This window comes from Vidua chalybeata, chromosome Z, assembly GCF_026979565.1.
Source record: "Vidua chalybeata isolate OUT-0048 chromosome Z, bVidCha1 merged haplotype, whole genome shotgun sequence".
Lineage (NCBI taxonomy): Eukaryota > Metazoa > Chordata > Aves > Passeriformes > Viduidae > Vidua > Vidua chalybeata.
This window is the reverse complement of record NC_071570.1, coordinates 12677979-12699887: the sequence shown is the minus strand read 5'-3', so window position 1 is coordinate 12699887 and position 21909 is coordinate 12677979. Positions and strand designations below refer to the sequence as shown.

Sequence of the window (21909 nt, the reverse complement as noted above, 5' to 3'; positions counted from 1 at the left end):
AGCTTGAGGCTATTTCCTCACATCCTGTCACTTGCTGCTTGAAAGAAGAGGCCAATCCCCACTTGGCTACCCCCTCCTTATAGGTGGTTGTAAAAAGTCATAAAGCCATCCCTGAGCCTTCTTTTTTCCAGGCTAAACAACCACAGTTCCCTCACCTGCTCCTCATCAGACTTGTGCTCCAGACCCTTCTCTGGCTCCATTGCTCTGCTCTGTGCAGAGTGAAACTCCAGCTCCATCACATACTGCTACACCTTACTCTTAAAACATAATGATAAAGAAAGACATCAGTGAGGATTATAAACTCCTGGTGGGGATGGAGCACTTCTTTCCAATGTAAGAAATGCCCCTGGTTCTTCATGGTTTATAAATAATTCACAAAAGAGCCTGATCTGTTCACTCCATGGTAATTGCACAGTAAAGCTGTGCTTCAGATGAGAGAAAAAACAACCCACTGAAACCCAGCCATTTCTAGTAACTCAAGCCATGGTTACTGTAGAACACACCTACTCTTTGGACCACATCTGACCCTGGGATATCTCAGGCAGCAGTTAACTGAGCTAGTCTCTCTAGACTAGGAATTACATTGAACAGAAAAAGGCATACTATGTTTTATTCATACTATGTTCCAGCAGAGACAAAGAAATATAAGCATATTGTTTTTCTGAAGGCTTATATTTCCATCCAGCTGCTCCACATTGAGGAACACTAAAACACTTGGGAGAGTCATATTATTCTGCTGTGTTTGTACAGCATGAGAAGGTCATGCTTCCCACTCAATATCCAGCTGCTACTACTACAGTCTGAAGAATAATTAAAAATAATGGTAACTTTATAGATTGCCTACAGCACTTCAGCTTTATTTGCTTTCTCTGCTGAACTGCAGTATTTTCCATTTAAATTCATGATGCAGAACAGTATATGAAGGATAAATTGCAAAAATTATTGAATCTCCTCAGACTGTGGAAGATCACATAGGTATTTCTGACATTGGCAAAAAATATGTATTATTTTAACACATACATATAATACAACATTTTCCCTAGAATAAATGGGAGTACATTGTAACAAGGCAGAACACTGACCTCTGTATGTTGTAATTTAAACCATTGCTCAGGACTCAACGCATTCCGTGAGATATCTACACTTGATAAATGCCTACATTGTTTGTTGTTGTTATTTCTTAGAAAGAAAAAACCAAAGGAAAAAAACAAAGCAGAAAAAAAGAAAAAGCAGTCCTACTTCTGCTTTCACTGGGGTGAATAAAATGATTTTTACTGATAAATGATCAAATGATCATTTTTACTGATAAATGATAAAATGATTTTTACTGATTATAAAGTCATGAGGTAAAATAATTCATACATGATCACTGCTTGGCACTCATCTTGCCAGTCTCAGTCATGAGTCATGCTAGATGTCAGCACTTGACAACTGCACACTTTTATAAGAGTGTGTTGCTGGCAGGTCCAAGAAGACAGGTTTGAACTGACACTGCCTATGTTGTATCTGCTATTTGAAGCAAAAAAACAGATCTTATTTCAGCTTGTTTCAGTCTGTACCCATGTTAAAGCCTTCTTTGTCATCTAGGTATTGATTTTGTTGCTGTTGGCAATCTTGTTGCTGAAGAACATCTAGGCAGAGACAGTGTGAGAACCAACTGAAACCAGCTGCATGAACAGTTGTCAGCTCCTTGGGAGATGTAAGGAAGAGGATGCTATGGCAGTCTTCAGGTGATGACTAACCTACCCAAACATAATGCAACAGTGGAAAATATACAGCCTCCACCAAATCATTCCTTGAAGATTCGATGCTATATCTGAGAAGCCAAGAGCTAAAACATTTGGTTTAGTTTTTCTCAAGGTATGCAGGAAGGCCACCCAAGAGCCATGGTGTTTTGCTTAGATGTGCATGCACACGTGCATACACACATGAAGAGAGGGTAATAAATGAAAAATTCATATGTAACCCTGAAGTACTTTGTAGTAATGAAGGTGGAGAGGAGGGAAGATATATGGAAAGTATTGCTTTGGCTCAGATTCTCCCTTTGTTGTTCAAATGGAACTAAAGATGCACTGGTATGGTAACCTCTTTGCACAAAATGGTCACAGTATATGCAAGCCATTAGCTATAGCAGATTCATAAAAAACAGCCTGTTAATACATTTCAAACTAGGTGTACTGTGCCATGATTTTAAAAGGAGAAAATTGTGTAGGTTAATCCAGATCCCACCAAAATCCAAGACAAGTTTCCCACTGAATTCAACATCAGGAACAACTAACAAGCTTGTAACAAGCTATTTTTTGTAGGAATCAGCTACCTCTATGCACATGGATCTGAAAGTGCTCCTAAATGCCTGTAGGCCTTGTATTTGTTTTTAATATTTGTCATGATTTTGTGGAAAAAAATCTTATTTTGTGTAAATAAATGTAGCAGATTGCCTACTTCTGCTTTGACAAATATCTTCTTTCATATCCCAGATATTCATGCTTCTATTACTTACAAATTGTTTCAGAGTCTAATGTCTGAATTCCTATATCCACAAGCTGGGTCTTGGTATTCAGACTTTTCCTTCTTTTAATTTTCATTCTGTGGTTCCTGAATAGTTTGATTTGTAGTACTCTGAAATATCCATAAATAATTATCAGTACAGACTGCTCACCATAAGTATTGTGTAATGTAGAAATGGGTGAAGTTTTGAATGTTGACTGGAGCCTTTTCTCTTTCCTAAAGTGTTTTATTTTGCACAACATTTCTTTCCCCTCTTCCCCTGAAATACTTGTCTTGGATCAAAGAAACTGGCAATAACACATAAGGAAGTAAAAGTTTTTGCAATGGCTCACAAACCAATCTCTCTCTGTCCTCCAGCAACAGGCACTTTTCACTTTGATTTAGAGAACTGATTGACATCTTCAGATATAGAACTGTGTGGGATTTTTATTCCTGTTCTTATTGATTCAGCATTTTGCTCTTCAGCATCTATTTGTGAAAAGTTGCTAATAATAACCTCATTGGAAAGCAAGCTGTGTTTGTTACTTGCTGTAGCATTGCAATTGTTAGATCCTACTGCTAACTGCATAGCATGGAAGAGACGTGTGCTTGCTCCAGAAAACATGGGCACCTTGCTGCTGATTTTTAGTATTTGAGAGGGATGACAAAAATTCTTGAAGAGCATATTGGAAAATCTTTACATTGATGGTGCAGGACTGTAAAAATATATTACTTGGATGACTCTGAATTTTTCTGTGGTTGCTTAAATTTTTTGAAGGCTAGAAGTTTTGATAAAAGTTGCAGTTCGGTAGCAATTGGTCATCATACAACACAAACAAATAATCTTTGGAAAAAAACACATAAAATCTAAATGGAGTATTAAAAAATAATCACAGGCTGAAAATAAACCACAGAAGAGACAGAAAACTATGTTCCCAAACAGTCCACAATAATGATGAGTACCTTTTCTCTGAACTCATATGTAATATGCATATCTTAAAATATTTGTAATAGACTGCAGATGTCAACTGCTCCATGAAAAAAAATTCTCTAATTTTCTGCATTATGTCTTGGTTAATAAAATTGCCCAAAAGTAGTTTAAAAATGTAGTTTGTCTGGAACACTGTGTTATGGTACATGTACAAACCAGATCACTAAAAAGAAGAAAGTGAGCTTTAGGAAGCTGTAACAGTGTATATATCTCTGCTGAGTTTATGTCCAGAACCCAAACTCAGCCAAATGCCAACCTATCTCTTAGTAGGAAGATGGGAAAATGAGGATGGATGGTGAAAAAACCCAATGCTTCAAAAGCTAAAGCTTGTCAGAAAGCTCCTCTGCTTTCTTTCCATCTTGGAAATGGTTTGGCAATTTGGATTTCTGTGATCATTTGCCAGGTGTCAGGAACAGATATAAAGCACAGAACAGAGTGCAAGAAAGACAAACAGCAGAGCTGAGCAATGCTTTCCACCTGTGTAGGCAGAAGTACTCTGGTATTTGGGAAATCCAATAGGAAGCTTGGAACACAGACATGAGGAAAGAGGCAATTTGCTTTTTGAAATGTGCGGACTGGAAACTTGCTGCCACCCAGTGTCAGTAAATATCTGTTCCCATGAACTAGCCCTTGGAATTCCACCCTGTCCCTAGACAAGACAGGGTCTGGGACCCCTGGCTTCTCATGTGAGAAGCTTGGGCTGCACAGCTGCTGGCTAAGGCATGGAGAGGCTGAGGCATAGCCCACTGAAAGGGACCATAAAAGGTGAGGGTAAAGACTCTGCTAAAATTGAGTGGTTAACCTTCCCTTGCTGTACCTCTCTTTAAGAAAAATGCCAGACATTGCATACAAATTTTGCTCTTCAAATGCTGTTCAAGCCCAAATACATGTGGAATTGCACTAAGTACACACATTTGCCTCACCATGTTGAAGCAGGACATCTCTTAGGTGTTAAAAGTGGCAGTAACGTACACAGCAGCCCAAACTGCTCCCTTTCTGGCAGATTACCTTCACAGACAAAAAGCCATATGGGTCATGAGAAAAAGTAATTTCAAAGTATGCTTTTATTTTTAAATTTAAGCACTCTTTTGAGGGTTATTTTGGGTTGAAAACAGAGGTGCACACTCTGACACATCAGACAACTATGGAATTCTTTTGTAAGAAGAAACTGCAAAATTGTGGCATCATAAAAATTTATGTCATGAACAGCCAGGCAGCCAGTGTTAAGCACAATAGAGGTATAGGTGAAGATTTTTTCCACCAGTGAAGGTGCTGATTTAAAGAAACAGGGCTAATAATAATTACAATTACAAAAAACAACAAAAAAAACCTCAACAAAAAATCCTCAACAAAACCAATAGAAGCAACATACAGCATATAGGAATTAAGTTTAAAAAAAAGGTAAGTTTCTTTTGCATGAAAAAGTCAGTCCCTGAATCTTTTTTGTTTTGTAGCTCCTATTCATTTTGTTCCATCATCTCATGTCCAGTTGACTTGCATATTGAGCTAGTCAGTTTTTTCCTAAACAAATTCTTCTTCCTGAGCCATCCAAAAAGAGATATAAAACTTGGTTGAACAGGGATACCAATCTGGTTGAGCAAGCAGGTTGTTTTTTACAAGTTCTGTAAGAACTCTCTCTCTAGAATCATGAATATGCAATTGTATCAACAACCTGTCACATTTTTCCAGAATTCATTACTTCACCTTCTATTGTTCAGAATCTTTACCTAACAGCAAAAGGAACCTTTAGAGGTGCAAAGACTATATATCTAAGAGGACACCCTAAATGTGTCATGGACATTACACACTATAGAACACGAGTGCCATGATACAGCACTGAAGTGGAACGGTGAAGAATTCCCTTTGACTCTCATCCTGGAAACAGCTAGCCAGTTTCAAAAACCTTTAATGTCAGCAGTTACTTTGATCAAAATCATTATCGTGCATTGAAGCATACCATAATGATTTTTGGTATGTGAAAGCCTTCAAAATATATTCAGCTTGTCTGCTAGAATTTTTACCCTGAGAATAGTGTGTCATGAATTTTAATAGAAGGCTATACATTAACAGCACACTCTCCCAGATACATAAATATTTTATGTACATAGTTAACTATTTTTTCTGCCATATGTTTCTATCAGCATTCATTTCAATGCTGTTAATATCTGGAAATGTTTAATATTTTGGGGAAATACTAAGTCAGGTAACAGTAGCATTGTGTCTACTTTGTAACCTTAGCACACAAACCTGTTCTCTCCCCAGTGCTTTTTTTATTCAAAAAATCATTCAAGACAGGAATATTTCATGGTTATCAACAGGCTATATTTATTATAATTGAGGACTCTACATACATTGTTGCACAAAATTATAATGGACCAATCAACAAAACGATACAGTTTGTATGCAACTGTAAGTAGCACTTTAGCAGAAGTTTAACACACTGTGCATTAGTTGTCTTAGTAAGGTGACAACTTAAGATGATTACGTCATGGGAGTACAAAAGTGCAAACTTTCATTCAAGGTATACACAAACACATAAAAAGGATTACTGCACAAGCCAGGTAGGTCTAAAATAAACCTCAAACCAATCCTTTCCACCCCAAAACAAGTCAAATGAGTAAGTACCAGCACTCTTAGCAACCACCAGTGTTACCACATTCAAAGTCTTATCTCTAGCAAGAAGCAGAGAAATGCAATCTGAAGAAATGCCCTTAGCTTGGAGTTTTAGATATAATGCAACAATGTCACATGAACTCCATATTTTTGTTTGGCAAGAGTGAAAGAGTTATATCACTACAGAAGCACTTCACCAGTGTATTACCACCAATTCCTGAATCACTATATAAAGTAACTGTGTGCAACAGTTGACTGTTGAAGGAAATAGTGTCGTTACATCAAAAGGTGATATATAACCAAAATTCAAGTATTTACTGTTAGACTGCAAGTAATTCTGACCTTCTGTTCCTGTGTACTACATAAAGCAGATGAAGTGTTAGTTTATATTTTTTCATTTTTATTCTTCCCTTTGCCCTGGGAAAAGGTGGAGAGGGAAGAACCAAAATGCAGGTGCAATCCTACATCTACAGCAGTTGGTGACAGGCATGTGGGGTACAACTGTCCACATCAAGATGAACTCTGGATTTTCAACATGCAGCCTTAATGCTCTCAGATCACTCCCATCTCAACACCTACAAGACTCCTTCTGTCCCTCTACTTTTTGTTTGCACCATTTTCACCAGCTGTTCAGATCTGTTGCTCAAGCAGACATGTTACCTTCTATTCTGCACAAATGAGCACCTGAGCTGCACAATGTCATCTCTGGACAATGAGGAGCTAAAAGGATGGAACAGTTCCTCTCTCATACCAGGTTTTGGGAAGGTCTGGAGAGACATTTACACTTCCGTATCAGCACCAGTGAAGAACTGCTGAAGACTGCATAAGCTTGAAAGACACTTGTTTACAAAACCAAGATTCTGATTAAGTAAATTCCAAAGAAAAAATGGCTTCTTACAGTATTTTAATTACTGCCTAGATTAATTTAGAAGAAATATTAAATACTAAGGTTTTTTTTCTAATTAAAAATTATTTTTCTCATGTTATCAAGTTAAATCCAAGACAGGAGTTAAACAGAAGGGACAACAAACTTTGGTGAAAAAATTCTACTACTTACTGAAAAAGAGTACAAACTATAACAAAATTAGTAGCATGCATGATTACAGAAAAAAAAAAAAGAGAAATCTGAGATTTGTCTCTCAATAAGTTTTCATAGATTTTTGTGTAAACACAGTACATTCTGTGTACATGGGGAACAAGAATGTGGAAGCAGTTTTATCACCTTTGCAAATAAATTGAGGCAAGATAAAAAAATGAAATGTGAAAAACAAGGCCTGTGTATCACTTTTTAGCCCTCCAGTACCCAGATACTTCAAGCTTTGAAAATGACCAAGTACAGCAGGGACTATGCCTTCAACAAAGAAAAGAAAATAATTAAGATTAGGCTAGCCCTCTTCCAAGCATTTCTACAACAGGCACCATCATAGCCTACCACTATCTTAATACATGAACCACATTTTTATTTCCCTGAATTTAAGGGAAAATAAACCACCAGAAAATGCACTTGTTAAAAGATGAAAGCATTGGAAAACTACAAACTAAGCAAGGACTGTGTGCTTGTATATATAAATCTTTATAAATCCTCACACAGAAATAATTACGATTTTTTGTTCATTGGTTTGTTTTCCCCAAATCAAAGCAGAACACTATGTATTCTTTCAAATGGGTTTTGAATGGGGAAGTATGAGTAGGATTGACAAAGAAAATGACAGAGGAAAAGAACAGTGAAATTTTATTTCATGGGCAAGTGGAAGTAGAGAGATGTTACTGCAGCACTTACGGTTCTTACCTTTTAGATCCCAACTCATCACAAATTACAGCATAACTACATCAGTGGTGGAATTTAACACACAGCTTATATTTTCAAATATGTAACTTTATTTTTCTTAATAGTATCCCCACTTTACGCAGCCTACAAACCTGAAGAAAATGTATTTGCTTCTGAAAGTCATAACAGTAAGTTATTTGGGGCTGCTCAAAGTCAAAGAAGTAATCCTGAGATTTCAGATGTTAAAGCTTTCTCCACAGCCACACGTTCCTTTGATGTTTGGATTATTGAAGACAAATTCACTGGACAGTTTGTCTTCTACATAGTCCATTTCAGTTCCTAGAAGTGTCAGCTGTGCCTTCTTTTCAATAAACACTCTAACCCCTTGAAAAGAACAGAAAACAAGAAATTACATAGAGTAAAACCATCATTCACTTTGAAATTCTCTTTTGACCAGTAATAAGAGGAAGGTAAGTATAAAGACTACCCGTACAACTTTGTTTCCCTGGCCTAATGTGGGTCACTTCAATCACTGTTTCATTCTACCAACAGAAGTCTGTCAGAAGTGTGGAACTGTTACTTATGTGTGCACATGAATTGTAGCAGTCAGAGGCCCTGCAAGGCCTCCATGGCAGTCACTAGCCTAAGATAAGAAATGCAGTCATGGTGAGTGGAACAGAGCTGCCCCTCTTCCGCACATCAGACCCCGGTTATCTCTCTGTGAGGCTATAGGTCGTATTCTCCTCGACCTCAGCCATAGGACAAATCCTGATCCCTCAACAGCCTATATAAACCCATACCATTGCCCAGTTCAGAGGGAAGAGCTGTCACTGGAACCCTTTGCAGAAGCTGCCAATAAAGACATCTCCGCAGAACTCCACACAGCCTTCACCTCTCTCCATCCCTGCGTCTGCTGAGGCACTTTGCGAGCACAGAGCTGAAATCACTAAGAGCTGAAATCAGTAAGAGCTGAAATCACTCCACAAGTGCTTGCTAAAGATGCCAGCGGCTGGGAGCTAGCCCGAGGGCCCAGACAGGCTGCACCTCATCAGCACAGCGCTACCCGGGACACCCACTGCAGCAGCTGCTGCCCCGGGGGCCGGACAGACCCCTGGGGACCACCAAGATGTAATAATGAGTGTCTGTTTTTTTGACAGGGAACAAAAAAATGATGCTGATGGAAATAAGTGGTAGAACATGGCAACAAATCTCAGCTTGAGTACACAATTCCCATGCACAGCAGACAGTAACCCATTTCATACCCTTCTTAAAGTCTGTGAATCCAACTAGATACACAAAACTTTGACAATATAGATTTCTTCTCTCAAAATGACGAGGTTTCATCCTCCCCACCACAGAAGCTTGTGCTGCTGCACCAGAAACTCACCATCTTGAACTACTTCTTCATCAGAGTCTCCTTTCGATTTTGTATATTCTAATGTGTAAGAAAGTCCATTGCATCCCCTTGTACGAACACCTACTTTCACACCTACCTAAAGAAAAAGAAGCAACAAAAAACACCACCACAAGCACAACTTCCTTTTAAAAACCTATTCAGAACATCAAGTTAAAAAGTATGCAGAACAATGAAGTGCTGACATTTATTTTTCTCCACTGCCTAAATGTAAAAGTGAATTATTGTAACATATAAGAGGTAACTTTTTCTTTTTGCTTTTATAATTTGACTGCTAAGGTAAAAAAAATATCTGATCCTTGCTGGAGCGGATCATGCCCTACAGGATGTTAAATTCTTGAAGTAATGAACCACAGGCACTCCTATAGGAACCAGGTCTCAAAAAGACAGTCAAATTTCAAAGACAGGTATTGTGTGACTTCAAATTACAGTTTACTTAGATGCTAATTCAGCTAGTATGACAGTAACATAATTATGAAGATGTGAGGCCAAAATAAGGGCAGTTACTAATTATCACAGAACTCTTGTAATGACACTGTCAGAAAACTTACTTTAAACCAAAGTTCTGAAAAACATGCTTTGATTTTTCATTACCTCTATTGCCAAGAAGCAAACCCCTCCCTAAATCAACTGTATGTATATGTGTACTGTTTTAACTGGCTTTAAAAGCCAACTTAGTCAATGTTTGTAATATTCACAGCATTCAGCAAGTCTGACAAGAAGAGCATCCGTGTAAGGGAACATAGAGAAGTTTTAACAAAGTAGAAAACTATTTGTGTGTAAGAATCTTTAAGAAGTATCTGTATCACCTTCTACGCACCAGTTCTTCATAACTGAAGAGCCAAATTTTATTGTCCATGTCCATATGTTGTTATAAAATTGTATCAAAATGTAACAGTTCTCATCAAATGGGCTCAAGACAAACTGCATCTGATCCTTTCAGACTAAATACCTTTCTCTACAGGAACTGCTACAAATAATGGGCTGGAAAATGCACACAGCATTTAAAGCCAGGAAACGACTGACCATATAAATTGTAGGCCCAAGGTTTCCTTAGGATGGTTTAAAACATTAGAACAAATAAGTCTAGTTAGTTGCAGACATGCAGGAACAAAAAATGGCCTTGGTTAATAAAAGAAATATTCTTCTCAGAGCAATACTTACTGTAAAAGAAAAAAGCTAATGCTTGTTTGCACAATGATTATAAAAGAAGCCTCTGTGTGTCTTTCCCTCAAGAAGAAAAGATGACAAACTCATTATTTGGTGAAACACTGGTTACTTAAAAAAACACATTGTCTGGCACTTCTCCTAAGAATTAGATGTTCTCCAATGCAGATGAATATAACTTCATTGTTGCATACTTCACAATGAGAATTCCTACAAGAACTTAAATAATAACAGCTGAAGAGCTGTCTCTCTATCAGAAGTCATTAGTATGCCATACTAAAGGGTTTCATTAAAATGTAGCTCAAAAATATCTCAAGCTCAAAATTTTTCCAACTTTATTAATCTTAACAGTAACTGTATAGTGAATTGTCATTACAGTCAGTTGTTTCCTGCATTTCATTTTATAATAAAACAAAGCTGGATATACAGATAAGCTTATGCATTCCCCACCAAAAAAAAATAGGTCAGTATCTCTAACAAACACCTCAGTATTCAGTTCAAACTTCTAAGTTAGCCAGAAATGCTTTACAATCATGAGCTGTGCTAATACCTTAGCATACCCTACAGACTGACCCTGTCTACACTTACATGGTCAGGTTTATCTTTTAGAAGCTCTTTTATCTTCTGGACAGCAGAAGGGGTCTGAAAGACAAAAGAATACATATAAATTTGATTTTTTTGTATATTTGCAATGCCTGTATTAAAGTTGATGCCTGTAAGATACACAATGCTGTAAAACAGATGTCTCCTCAACCTAATTGACACAGAGCACACCACTTCTTCACTCCTCTCCTCACCTGCACTGCCAGCAAACAGATACCTCAAAAATTCAATCCTTAATCCTTAACAGTGGGGGTTTTGGCTGTTAGAATATCAGAATGGCTTGGGATGGAAGAGAACCTTAAAGATAATCTAGTTCCAACACCCCTGCCATAGCAGGGACAGTAGACCAGGTTGATCAAGGCCTTGGACACAGGCCAGGTTGGTTCAATCCAGAACTTCCCTGGGCAACCCATTCCAGTGTCACATGTCCCTCACAGTAACTAATTTCTTCCTAATACCTCATTTAAATCTCCCTCTTGTTTTATCACTACAGTTCCTGATGAAGAGTCCCTCTCCAGCTTCCCTGTAGGCCTCCTGCGGATACTGGAAGGTTGTCATGAGGTCTCCCAAAAACCTTCTCTTCTTCAAGTTGGACAGCCCCAACCTTCTCAACCTGTCTTCATAAGGGAGGTGGCTGCAGTCCTCTTACCAACTTTGTGGCCTCCTGTGGACTTGCTCCATGTCCTTCTTATGTCGGAGGCCCCAGAGCTGGATGCAGGGTTCTGGGTGGGCTCTCACCAGAGCAGAGCAGCAGAATCCCCTCCCTGGCCCTGCTGCCCATGCTGCTTCGGATGCAGCCCAGGACACATTTGGCTTTCCGGACTACAACTGCTCTTGCTCGGTCACATCCAGCTTCTCATCAACCATCATACGCAAGTCCTTCTTTATACGGCACTCTCAATCCATTCTCCACCTAACCTGTTGGTGTGCCTGGGATTGCCCCGACCCAGGTGCACGACCTTGGATTACATTTTGCTGAACTTTATGAAACCCACCTCTCAAGCCTGTCAAGATCCATGTTGTTTCTTTGCAACTTTTTCCTCCAAAATCACTACCATAATTCAAACAAGTAGCTCTGTTCTTGTAAAAATTTTGTCACATACCCAATACAGATAAAAATCTGTTAGATATAGAGGGCTTATAGCCTACTTCTCTCTCCCCACTAACCTTAAGGGAACCTGTGACTTAACAGCAGATAAAATTCAGCATTCATGCAGATCTAGTTGACGCAGAAATGCAATAACAAAATGCAAATGTCAGAATTTCCATTAAATTCCCACAAGTTTCTAAGACACTGAGAAAAGCATTAGCAATGTGAAATTCTTACCATGAGCCGAACTAAACATACAAAGTAAACGTCAAGTAAGACTTGCAGTAGAAAATCCTTTCTAATTACCTCTACCACTCTTGTTGTGGGGTTGTGTGTCTCTAGACCCACTGCTGAGCAGGAATTACCTGCTCTGACAAACGACTGAGCTGTGTGCACTCGATCTGCCCCTGCTCCTGCGGGAACTGACTGAACTTTTCTCTGAAGTGCTCTCAGATCAGAGGCTGGAAAAGACCTCTGAGATCACGAAGTCCAACCTACGACCAAACACCATGTTTTCAAATTTGGCCTCTCTCAGCACGGCCGCTAGAATGCACGCACTTTATTATTAACAACAGGATGTAAAGCCTTCCTGGAAAGAACCTACACGTCAGCCTCGGTAGGTTACGCATTACCGTCTTCCAAAAAATTTTAATCAAATACTGTTTTTTGGGGTGTCTATGCGACAAGGCCCCGCGCTCCCAGGGGCCGCACCGGTGCTGCCTCGGCGGTTCCGCAGACGGAGCGGCGGAGCGCGGGGCCTCCCCTCAGCGGGACTGGCGAGGAGTAGGAGCTACCGCCTTTCAACTCGGCAGGGGGAAGAAGAGCCCCTTGCAGCCCGCCCGCCGCAGCCGCCTCGCTGGGGTTACCGACGCTGGCCGGCCGAGCGGCCACAGCCCGGCGGGGCGGCCCGTCCCCGTCCTTGTGCCCGCCCCGCTGTCGCCAGGGGCCGCCTCACCGCCCGTGGCGCAGCTCCCGCACCCGCGAGGTGTCGCGGTCCCCGGGTCCCGCCCGCTGCCCGCCCGCGGCACTGACCAGCGTGAGGGCGGCGCGGGTCGCCTGGATCCTGCGCTTGCTGACGGCGCGCACCGTGGCGCGCACCACGGACGAGGCCATGGCCCAGCGCCCTCGGCCACGGGCAGCGCCGCCCGCACGCTGTGACGCCACCGCGCACGGGCCGCGGGCGGGGACGGGCGGCGGCGGCTCCACCCGCCGGAGCGGCGCCCGGTCCCGCTCCGGCTCCGGGAGGGCGGGGCACGGCAGGCAGCGGGGCTGCGCGCCGAGATAAGCGGTAAAGACAGCAGGACGCCCTGTCCTTCAGCTGCCCTGGCGGAGGCCGCGGCAAAACAGCCGCTCAGGTGTCACGTGGAAAGGGGAGGTTTTTGCTGAAACCATTTAATGATTGATTAGTCTGTCAGTGCCGTTTAAGTTAACAGGTTACGAAATACCAATCTTTGTTAATTTAGAATGTTAGGGGGTTAGAATGGAGCTTAAAGATCATCTAGTCCCAACCCTTTTGCTGTGGGCAGGTACACCTCTCACTAGACTAGGCTGGTCAAGGCCTTATCCAGAACTTCCCTAGGCAACCCATTGCAGTCCCTCACCTGCCTCACAGTAACGAATTTCTTCCTAATACCTAATTTAAAGCTCCCCCTTGTCTTATCATACAGTTCCCGATGAAGAGTCTCCAGCTTCCATGTAGGCCCCCTGCACATACGGGAAGGTTGGCATGAGGTCTCCAGATAACTTTCTAGTCTTCAAGCTGGACAGTCCCGACCTTCTGATCCTGTCTTCATAAGGGAGGTGGCTGCAGTCCTTTTATCAGCTTAATGCAGGGGAGGCCACACACTCAAACAGTTTCATAACATTCTTAAGTTGGAAGCCCCAGAGCTGGATGCAGTGTTCCAGCTGGTGTCTCACAAGAGGCAAGCAGGAGGGGCAGAATCCTGTCCCTGGTCCTGCTGCTTTAGATGCAGCCTAGAATTCTGACACGTTAAGGTTCAAGGATTGCTGGTGATAGCAGCTGACTGCAAAAACATATTCAAAGAAATATATTAATTCAAACAAATGTACTAAAAAGATCTAATCCCTAACAAAAGTGAAATTGAGACAATAATTTACCATTCACAGAACACTGTTCTCACCCCACAGCTGTCCCCCACAGGAGCAAAAACAGGTTGAGCCTATCAACTGATTCCAGAAGTTAGAATGGAGTCTTTCCCCTTTCTGAATTCACTTTTGTACTATTTACTTATGTTTAGATGCAGCTTGAGTGGCTGTAGTCATATAGCTTACCCTGTGAGGGTATCCACCCTGGGGGTGGATATTTCAGAATGAATAATGTGTCAGCCTGAGGAGAGTGATTCCACCACAGCTGCTGATTCAACAACAGGACATCTTCATCTCCCTTGGTTTTCAGCTGCTGCGCAGCTTATCAGCCAGAAAGGACAACTAAATTCAAGCCTCTGCAAGAACCTGGCTGCAGTATACTCTACTCCACCCACCTTTAGCATGTATAGTGAGTGGGAAGTCAGGTATGCTGGCCACATTCCATTCAGGGAGTAGCAATCCTATTTTCCTCTACAATTTCCATACCGTTATCTCTTTACCTCCTAAAGTTTTCCCACACCAAGGAACAATGGAGGCCCATGAATACATAGTTTCCCACCTACAAAATACAGGCACAGAATGTGAATATTTATTGACCGTCACACTGGCAAGCATTTTAAAATAACAATGCATATGGCTATTCAAAAGGAAGTTTTGGCTCAGCAGGCAAAACCCATGTGTAGAGCAATCCAGTTTGGACAAATCCCTGAGCGGAGTGCAGAGGACCTGGAACCAGTGACTGCTATGATCCATCACAAACAATACATTGTGTCTGCCCTCCTGCTGATCAGGATCCCTTTCCTCCCAGCTCATGCCGGTCTGGGGCCAAGTGAGAGGATGGCCATGCAGTGGTCAGGGCCCAGCTGCCCTTCTTGATCCCTGCCTGGTGTAGAGGCATGGTAGGAGGACAGCATGAAAGCTGCTGGATGAACTGAGCTGCCATTCCCCAATTCCAGGTGGCTGCAGCGATGTGACTTGCAAGAAACCCCAATACCCTTGGTACAGGGAGACTCATGCCATTACTTTAAGTTGAATGATGGCTATGCCAGAAGGTAAACAAGTACTCATTTTTCATTTCCACATTCCAGCATTCTTAAATATGCTAGATAATACTTTAAATCCATGTTTATGAAGTCCAAGCACAAGAAACACATTTGGGTCTCATCACCTCACTTCCCTGATTCTGGGCTTAGTAGTTCTGAAGAGCCTGGTAGCACGTAAGATATGTTACGTGTTTTTTACATACATAATTATGCTCTTTACTGAGGCACAGTACTACTACCTCAAATATAAAGATAGCAGGTGTATAAAAAAAGTTGTATTTTCTTTAGCTACAAACAGTGTGTCTTTTCACATGTAATTCATGCACCTTGAACATGCATCTCAACTAAACTACTCCTACTTAGGGGCGGAGGGGGGGTTTAATGCACTACTGGGCTGAAAGCTGAAGTCAGTACACTTGAAGGAGGGAAGCTCGTGTATGACTGCAGCTAATACCTCCTTCATCATTCACACTCGAACATGCAGGCAAAACTTTCCTCAGGATGCTTCCAGTCATCAATCCTTAGTCTCCTGCCTGCTGAATCAATCTCCATATGGGACACTGAGCATGGGCTAGAAAAATAGCCTTCTCTCAGAGAAGATAAATTCAAAAATCAGTTTTAAAATCTAACTAGTTCAAGTTAGTAGTAAGAAATACTGATATGTTATCAGTATGGAAGAAAAAGCCAACAACTTTCCATGCTAGAAAACTCCCATTCTAAGCAGCTATTTCAAGCCCTGGAAGCTTTAAGCAAAATTTTAACAGATGGGGAAACAGTTTGAAATATAGCTAGGAAACAAACCTCACCAGAACAATTACATTAGGGAAAACGGATATGTGTGATCTAGTAGTTAAATAGCTACATGACATTGACTTACCTGTTTAAGACAGTTAACTGTGTTGCAAACCTGAAAAAAAATTAGTATTTCTCCATTTCTCAGCACTGATTACCTAATAGTCACAGCATAAAACATATTCCAGCTTTGGAAACTCAGAGATCAAAAGCATTTGAAATTCCTGTGAAATATGGTGACAGCACTTTTTTACAATAAAAAAGGCAGCATAAATAAACAACTACATGTCCCTCCATATCATTAAGAAGGACAGAGTATGCACCTGGTTTGGAAGAGATTTATACACTTCAATCCCACCAGCAAAATTGGAAGCAACTCTGAACAGAAAGCTAGATAAAGCACAAAGGTAATATGCTTGAAAATGTCTTAAGGAAAGAATGCAGAAGAAATTATTTGTGAAAGCAACACATCTGGAAGTTCACAGACAGCTGGCTTCAGATTGGTGAAAACCAAAACAAGACTTAGGATGCTAATTTCCTAAGACCCCTTTGGCAATTCTAGCTTTCAACTTCCATAAAAATAGATTGATAGGGGAAAAAAAAATTGAACATGATGGTTATAAATCCAGATAATTATAGTAACTTAGCATTAATTCTACATTTATGTCAGGAATATTGAAAACTACAACCTCAGAAAAAAACAGAGAAACTTAAGTCTGATTTTCACTTTTTTTTTTAAATTTATTTCAGATTCATAAATTAACAGTGGTTTCAATTTTAACACATAACTAATTATTTTCTGAATAAGATAAGATGGTACATTACCACCTCTGGAAGGACTTCAAGTAAAACTCAAGTTTGTACTACTAATGAATGTAAATTCTTGACTGGTACAAGGATCCTCTTCATATTCTATTAAAACGGACATGTATTTTTCCCTAGTTGCCAAATATAATACCTCTATTTCTTAAAGCATTTTTGTCTGTATCCCCAAGGCCTTGAAAAAGATTCTTAGCAGCAACAAAACAGGATTGACCTGTTACCTAGTCTTTCTTTCTTGAACACGAGCACAGCAGCAAATAAAATCCCATAAAATCACAGAACAGAACCCCACAAAAATCTCAGTGGCACTGCTTGTCCAGAGATTGTTTTACATACGATGACTAGTGTCTATGCTTTTAGTTCTCTGGAGAGATAAAAAAGAATATAGCAGTCTACAAACATCTCAAACACTTACACAAGGATTCAGTAAACAATCAACATTAATAAATATCATATGCTCCTTCAAAAGATTCATTTTTGAAGAAAATATAATTTATTTGGCTAGCACATAGTTTTAGTGCAGTTTAAAATGGTCAGGTGGAAAAACGAAACCCTGAAAACAGTTCATTTTTAGTGCCTGCCCTTTTCTAAATGCATTACCTAGTAAACAAATACAAAACATCATGGCTTTCTATTAAAATGCTCAAACAATCTATTATAAAGAGCAGGGGTTTGTATTATAATCCACAGTTGCTTGTACTAGCAATCTAAAAGAAAACACCCATATTTTCATTGAACTTAAGCTGAAGGTTGTCTATGCTGCTGTCCTGTGAATTCAGATGCTTTAGCCAAAGACATTTCTTTTAAGTGAATGATGGGCCTGTGTCGCAATTTATCAGGGCTTAATATCGCTCATGATTCTTGCTGGGTCCTCTTCTGTGAGGCTCTTCCCTGAGTCATGTATTTATTGGAAAGGCTGCCTAAATTGGAAGGAAAAAAGCATAATGATTTAAAGGTATTATTTGTTGTTTTTTTTTAAAAAAAAATCAAACAAAACTAAAACCAAAGGAAATAAAAAAAACCACAAAAACCTCAAAAATATTTAAACCAACTGAAGACAGGAGAAAATTACTGTCAAGTCAAACTACAATGAAAGGACCCACAGATCAACTGAAGATCATTATCTGCCAAAGGACAGTAGGAAATAATTAGATACAAAATTGAGAACTAGCATTTTCTTGAACTGAACACCTAATGACAAACTATTTTGTGTTACAAAATCCCCAAACTTAGATCTGAAAAAGCCTTCCAATGAAGACAAAAAAATCCAATCCCAACAAATTGGATAATTTAATTTGAGATACTTAATTGCAGTCAAGTCTTCACAAACTTCAGAAAACTAATTAGGTCCCCCCTCCAACTGCAGAGAGATTAGTGTATTATATACCCCATGCTGCTGAAAGGTTTGCAGAGTTGTACTAGAAATTGTAATTAAAACAAAAGCAACTGTTCTTAAAATCTTCATTGTACTTTAAATAAATTGCTGTAAGGAAGCTACATTGTCAATCACACATTTAAATCAAAACATAAGATTCAGAAAGAGTACATAAAGGCCATTATAACACAATCTCACTGCTACTTCTAAATGCAATTTTAGCTTGTTTGCATTTTGGCAGTTCAGACCAAGGATGTGGTTTCATAATCTCTAAGTTAGTTTATCATGTGTAATTCTAGACAATTACTGCAAGAAACCCTCACAGGAAAGCATTCCATGTTTTGTCCCTGAAGAATCAGAGAACTCCATGTAAGCTGAAACAGGAGATTGATACAACTCCACCATACCCTGCTGCAAAATGAATCTACCAGAGTCAAGGATAGGGCACAGAATCGTTATGCCCAAGTTTTGCTTCCAATACAAAACTCAGAATCTGTACACTTCTCCAGATTAAAAAAAGATAGGCTTCAACCTGTTCAAGCTGCCACTGTGTTCAGCAATTTAGCTAGAGTTTCTGCAAGGAATGATGAAGAATCATACAATTATAGAATGATTTGGGTTAAAGGTCATTTAGTCCAATCCTCCTGCTGTGGGCAGGGACATCTTCAACCAGATCAAGTTGCTCAGAGCCCCATCCAACCTGATCTTGGATGTTTTCAGGGGTGAAGCATCTCTGGGAAATCTGTGCCAGTGTTTCACCATCCTTATTGTAAAAAACTTCTTTCTTTAATCTAATGTAAATTGACCCTCTTTCTGTTTTAAACCATTACCCCTTACTACCGCAACAGTGCCTGCTGAAAAGTTTGTTCCCACCTTTCTTAAAGGCCCCTTTTTACAACTGAAAGGCCACAACAGTCTTCCTTGAAGCCCTCTTTTCTCTAGGCTGAACAACCCCAACCCTCTCAGCCTCTTCATAAGAGAAGTGCTTCATCCCTCTGATCATCTTGGTGACCCTCTTCTGGACTCGCTCCAACAGTTCCATGTCCTTCCTGTGCTGGGACCCCAGAGCTGGCTGCAGGGTTCCAGGTGGGGTCTTAGCAGAGCATCCCCTCCCTCACCCTGCTGGCCAGGCTTTTACACATAGTTTCTGAATTGAACTGAAGATACACAAACCTGACTGGGGACTCAAAAATACTTTTCCTTTTTGTTTCTTTTTTTCTTCATGCATAAGCACTCCCTATAAAAAACATACACATATTAATAAACCAACAAAACTGAAGTATTTCATTTTACAACATAAAAGGTTTTCCTTGAAAGCTTAGCTAAATATTTTCTTAATTACTTTATATGGACTTTAAAACATATAAAAAGTAAAAGATGCAACCAAAGTGGCACTTGGTGTTTACCTGATTTAATCTACCAGCATGTTTGACAGCAGTGGGTAAAGAAGGGGACCTGCACAAAACTTCTGGCTTTGAGCCATCTGAAAAAATCATAAAAAGGAGTTGCTAATTGGAAACTAGTTTCCATTTCAGTTATCATAAACATAAAAACACCAAAATATTTTCTGTCTAGATTCAGAAACTGTAGAATATTGTTATTTTCCTCAATTTTATGACATGGAAAACTTGAGTAATGTGGTGACATACATTTAAACTAGGAACCTACAATAAATTAATCTTTGAATCCTCCTCCAGAATCAGCAGGAAACAGAATGAATGAAGGTAAGGTGGTAAGTGAAGTGTCCGTAGTCTCACAAAATGCAGCAATGCAAAGAGTGAAATCTAAACTCTTTGATCCATTTGTTCGCAGTACTTTATTCAACTAGAGAGAACATTTCAGGCACTAAGCAAACAATAGAAGACAAAGCCCAACCTACAGCAATTCTTTCAAATTGAAACATGTTAATTCCCAAAATACAGATAATACATAAAAACACCTATTGCAGAACTTACTATTTTAGACATATATAGTGTACAGCCTAAGTATAGTTCTCATGTGATGAATGCTAAATATGATTGACTATGAAACAGTCAGGCATATTCCCCTTCACCTTATCAGACTCAGTATCACAGCAAATGGAATGGCTGGAAGAGAAGTTTAGTGAGAAAAGGTCAAAGATGAACAAACTCAAAAGTTAAATTTAGACTTGACATACACCTTCAAAAGGTCAGAAGCTGAATGAAGCATGGTTTCAATTTTTAAATCAACTTTTCTTTCTCTCCAGTACTTCTAGTAGTCTATCAAGGTAAGAATACTTCTAAATATATTCACAATTTTGAATATACCCGCACCATTTTCCTCCCTCTTCCAGTATTTTCACAGTCTGATGCTCTCTTTCACTAAATGCATCTGACTATGAAGAGTTTCCTGATCTAAGGCAGACAGGATATTTTTGCAAGTAGAGAAAAGTTGGTTTGAAAAATGTTTATATAAAAGACTCCAATCTATTCCTTTAAGAGGTCAAGTCATGACTAATTTGCAAAACAAATTTTTTCCAGCCTGAACTTAAGTGAACCCAGGTTTACCTACAGGGAAACAGTGATACTTTGTTCCTTTGGAAGCTAATTACAAGTACCACCTACTGTCTTAAGGAATATCTTAGAAAGATATTCCTTCACCACACAAATGATGAGCAATCCATCATATTTAAAAGATGACTTAGATGATTATATACTTTTGCTTAGAAGTATTTCATTCAGGTCTGTCAGTCAGGATCTACAAGATGAACTTCTGTATCCCTTCAACTGCTGAGTTGTCAAAAACATTATTTTATTTTATTCACAAAACTCAATCTGAGCAAATCTGTACACTTTTCATAGTGACTTCAGGGTTGTATAGAATCATTCTGGTTTAGGTAATGTGAAGAGCTGTAACACTAGCTTTTTTGCAATTATGATGAACTGGAAGAGAAGCTTCTAGTAATTTGAATTTTGTTGGCAAACTCACATACTGTGACGACAATGGAAGCAATTTCAATGTATTTGATACTCATACCCTTTTTATTACCAGTATCTTATCTGCTAAGAGAAACCATGCCAAATCTCCCAGGATACAGCACATTTCTGAAAGGAAAGTGAGGATGAAGGGAAACTGGGTGAATGTGACTACATTAAAAAAACCTCCATATTTATGTGATGCAAAAACCTTATCTGTTAGTCAATCATGTTAAAAATACAAAAAAAAAAACCCATAAGTGCTATATAAACTACTCAGCTTGATCAGTTTCATACCTGCAACTCCTTTATATTGTGGGCATTCCTTTTTAATATGACCTTCTCTTCCACAGATAAAACAACGTTTTTCTCTTATGTCTCTGTCTTCTAGGCGCTTCCATTTTTCTGCTGATTGCCTGGGAGTCTTCTCTCTTCCAGTTTCCACTATTACCCTTGCTAGTTTCCTCTTCTGAGGAGTACACAGGTGCAACATTCCCTCCTTGATTAAGTTCTCCTTTTCTGATGGTTTATTCTGCATTTCTTTGTCCTCTTTGCTTTTTTTCTCCTTGATTTCTCCATACCTTTGTGTACCTTCATAATCATGACGCCGTCTTAGTCTGCAGGAGCAGAAAAGTGCTACAGAATTCAGAGGCCTTACATTCACACACAGCGTCAATTAAAAAACCAGACAGAAAACGCCTG

The 21909-nt window shown here is 39.6% G+C and overlaps 2 protein-coding genes across 4 annotated transcripts in view; both read right to left on the bottom strand.

Moving 5' to 3' along the window:
* Window positions 1–5778: 5778 nt before the first annotated feature.
* ISCA1 (iron-sulfur cluster assembly 1) lies at window positions 5779–13296 on the bottom strand. The gene is made up of 4 exons (XM_053932015.1): window positions 13166–13296; window positions 11029–11082; window positions 9247–9352; window positions 5779–8243 (listed from the first exon to the last, which is right to left on the bottom strand). Exons 1-4 carry the CDS (start codon window positions 13244–13246, stop codon window positions 8095–8097), a joined length of 390 nt encoding a protein of 129 aa, XP_053787990.1. The 5' UTR covers window positions 13247–13296; the 3' UTR covers window positions 5779–8094.
* A 3493-nt stretch (window positions 13297–16789) lies between these two features.
* Window positions 16790–21909, bottom strand: part of TUT7 (terminal uridylyl transferase 7) — a 33891-nt gene continuing 28771 nt past the window's right edge. For all 3 annotated transcript variants that reach the window (XM_053931329.1, XM_053931331.1, XM_053931330.1), the window contains 4 exons: window positions 21505–21824; window positions 19678–19754; window positions 19445–19508; window positions 16790–17816 (listed from right to left, as the gene is read on the bottom strand). In XM_053931329.1, coding sequence (XP_053787304.1) covers window positions 17749–17816; window positions 19445–19508; window positions 19678–19754; window positions 21505–21824 — 529 coding nt within the window. In that variant the 3' untranslated portion in view covers window positions 16790–17748. The remainder of the gene's footprint in view (window positions 17817–19444; window positions 19509–19677; window positions 19755–21504; window positions 21825–21909) is intronic.

Coding starts and splice junctions, on each gene's coding strand:
- ISCA1 (XM_053932015.1), bottom strand. CDS start 13,246: ATGGCCTCGTCCGTGGTGCGCGCCACGGTGCGCGCCGTCAGCAAGCGC. Junction 11,083..13,165: donor CCCGCGCCGCCCTCACGCTG/GTCAGTGCCGCG, acceptor TTTGTCTTTCAG/ACCCCTTCTGCTGTCCAGAA. Junction 9,353..11,028: donor TAAAAGATAAACCTGACCAT/GTAAGTGTAGAC, acceptor CTTTTTCTTTAG/GTAGGTGTGAAAGTAGGTGT.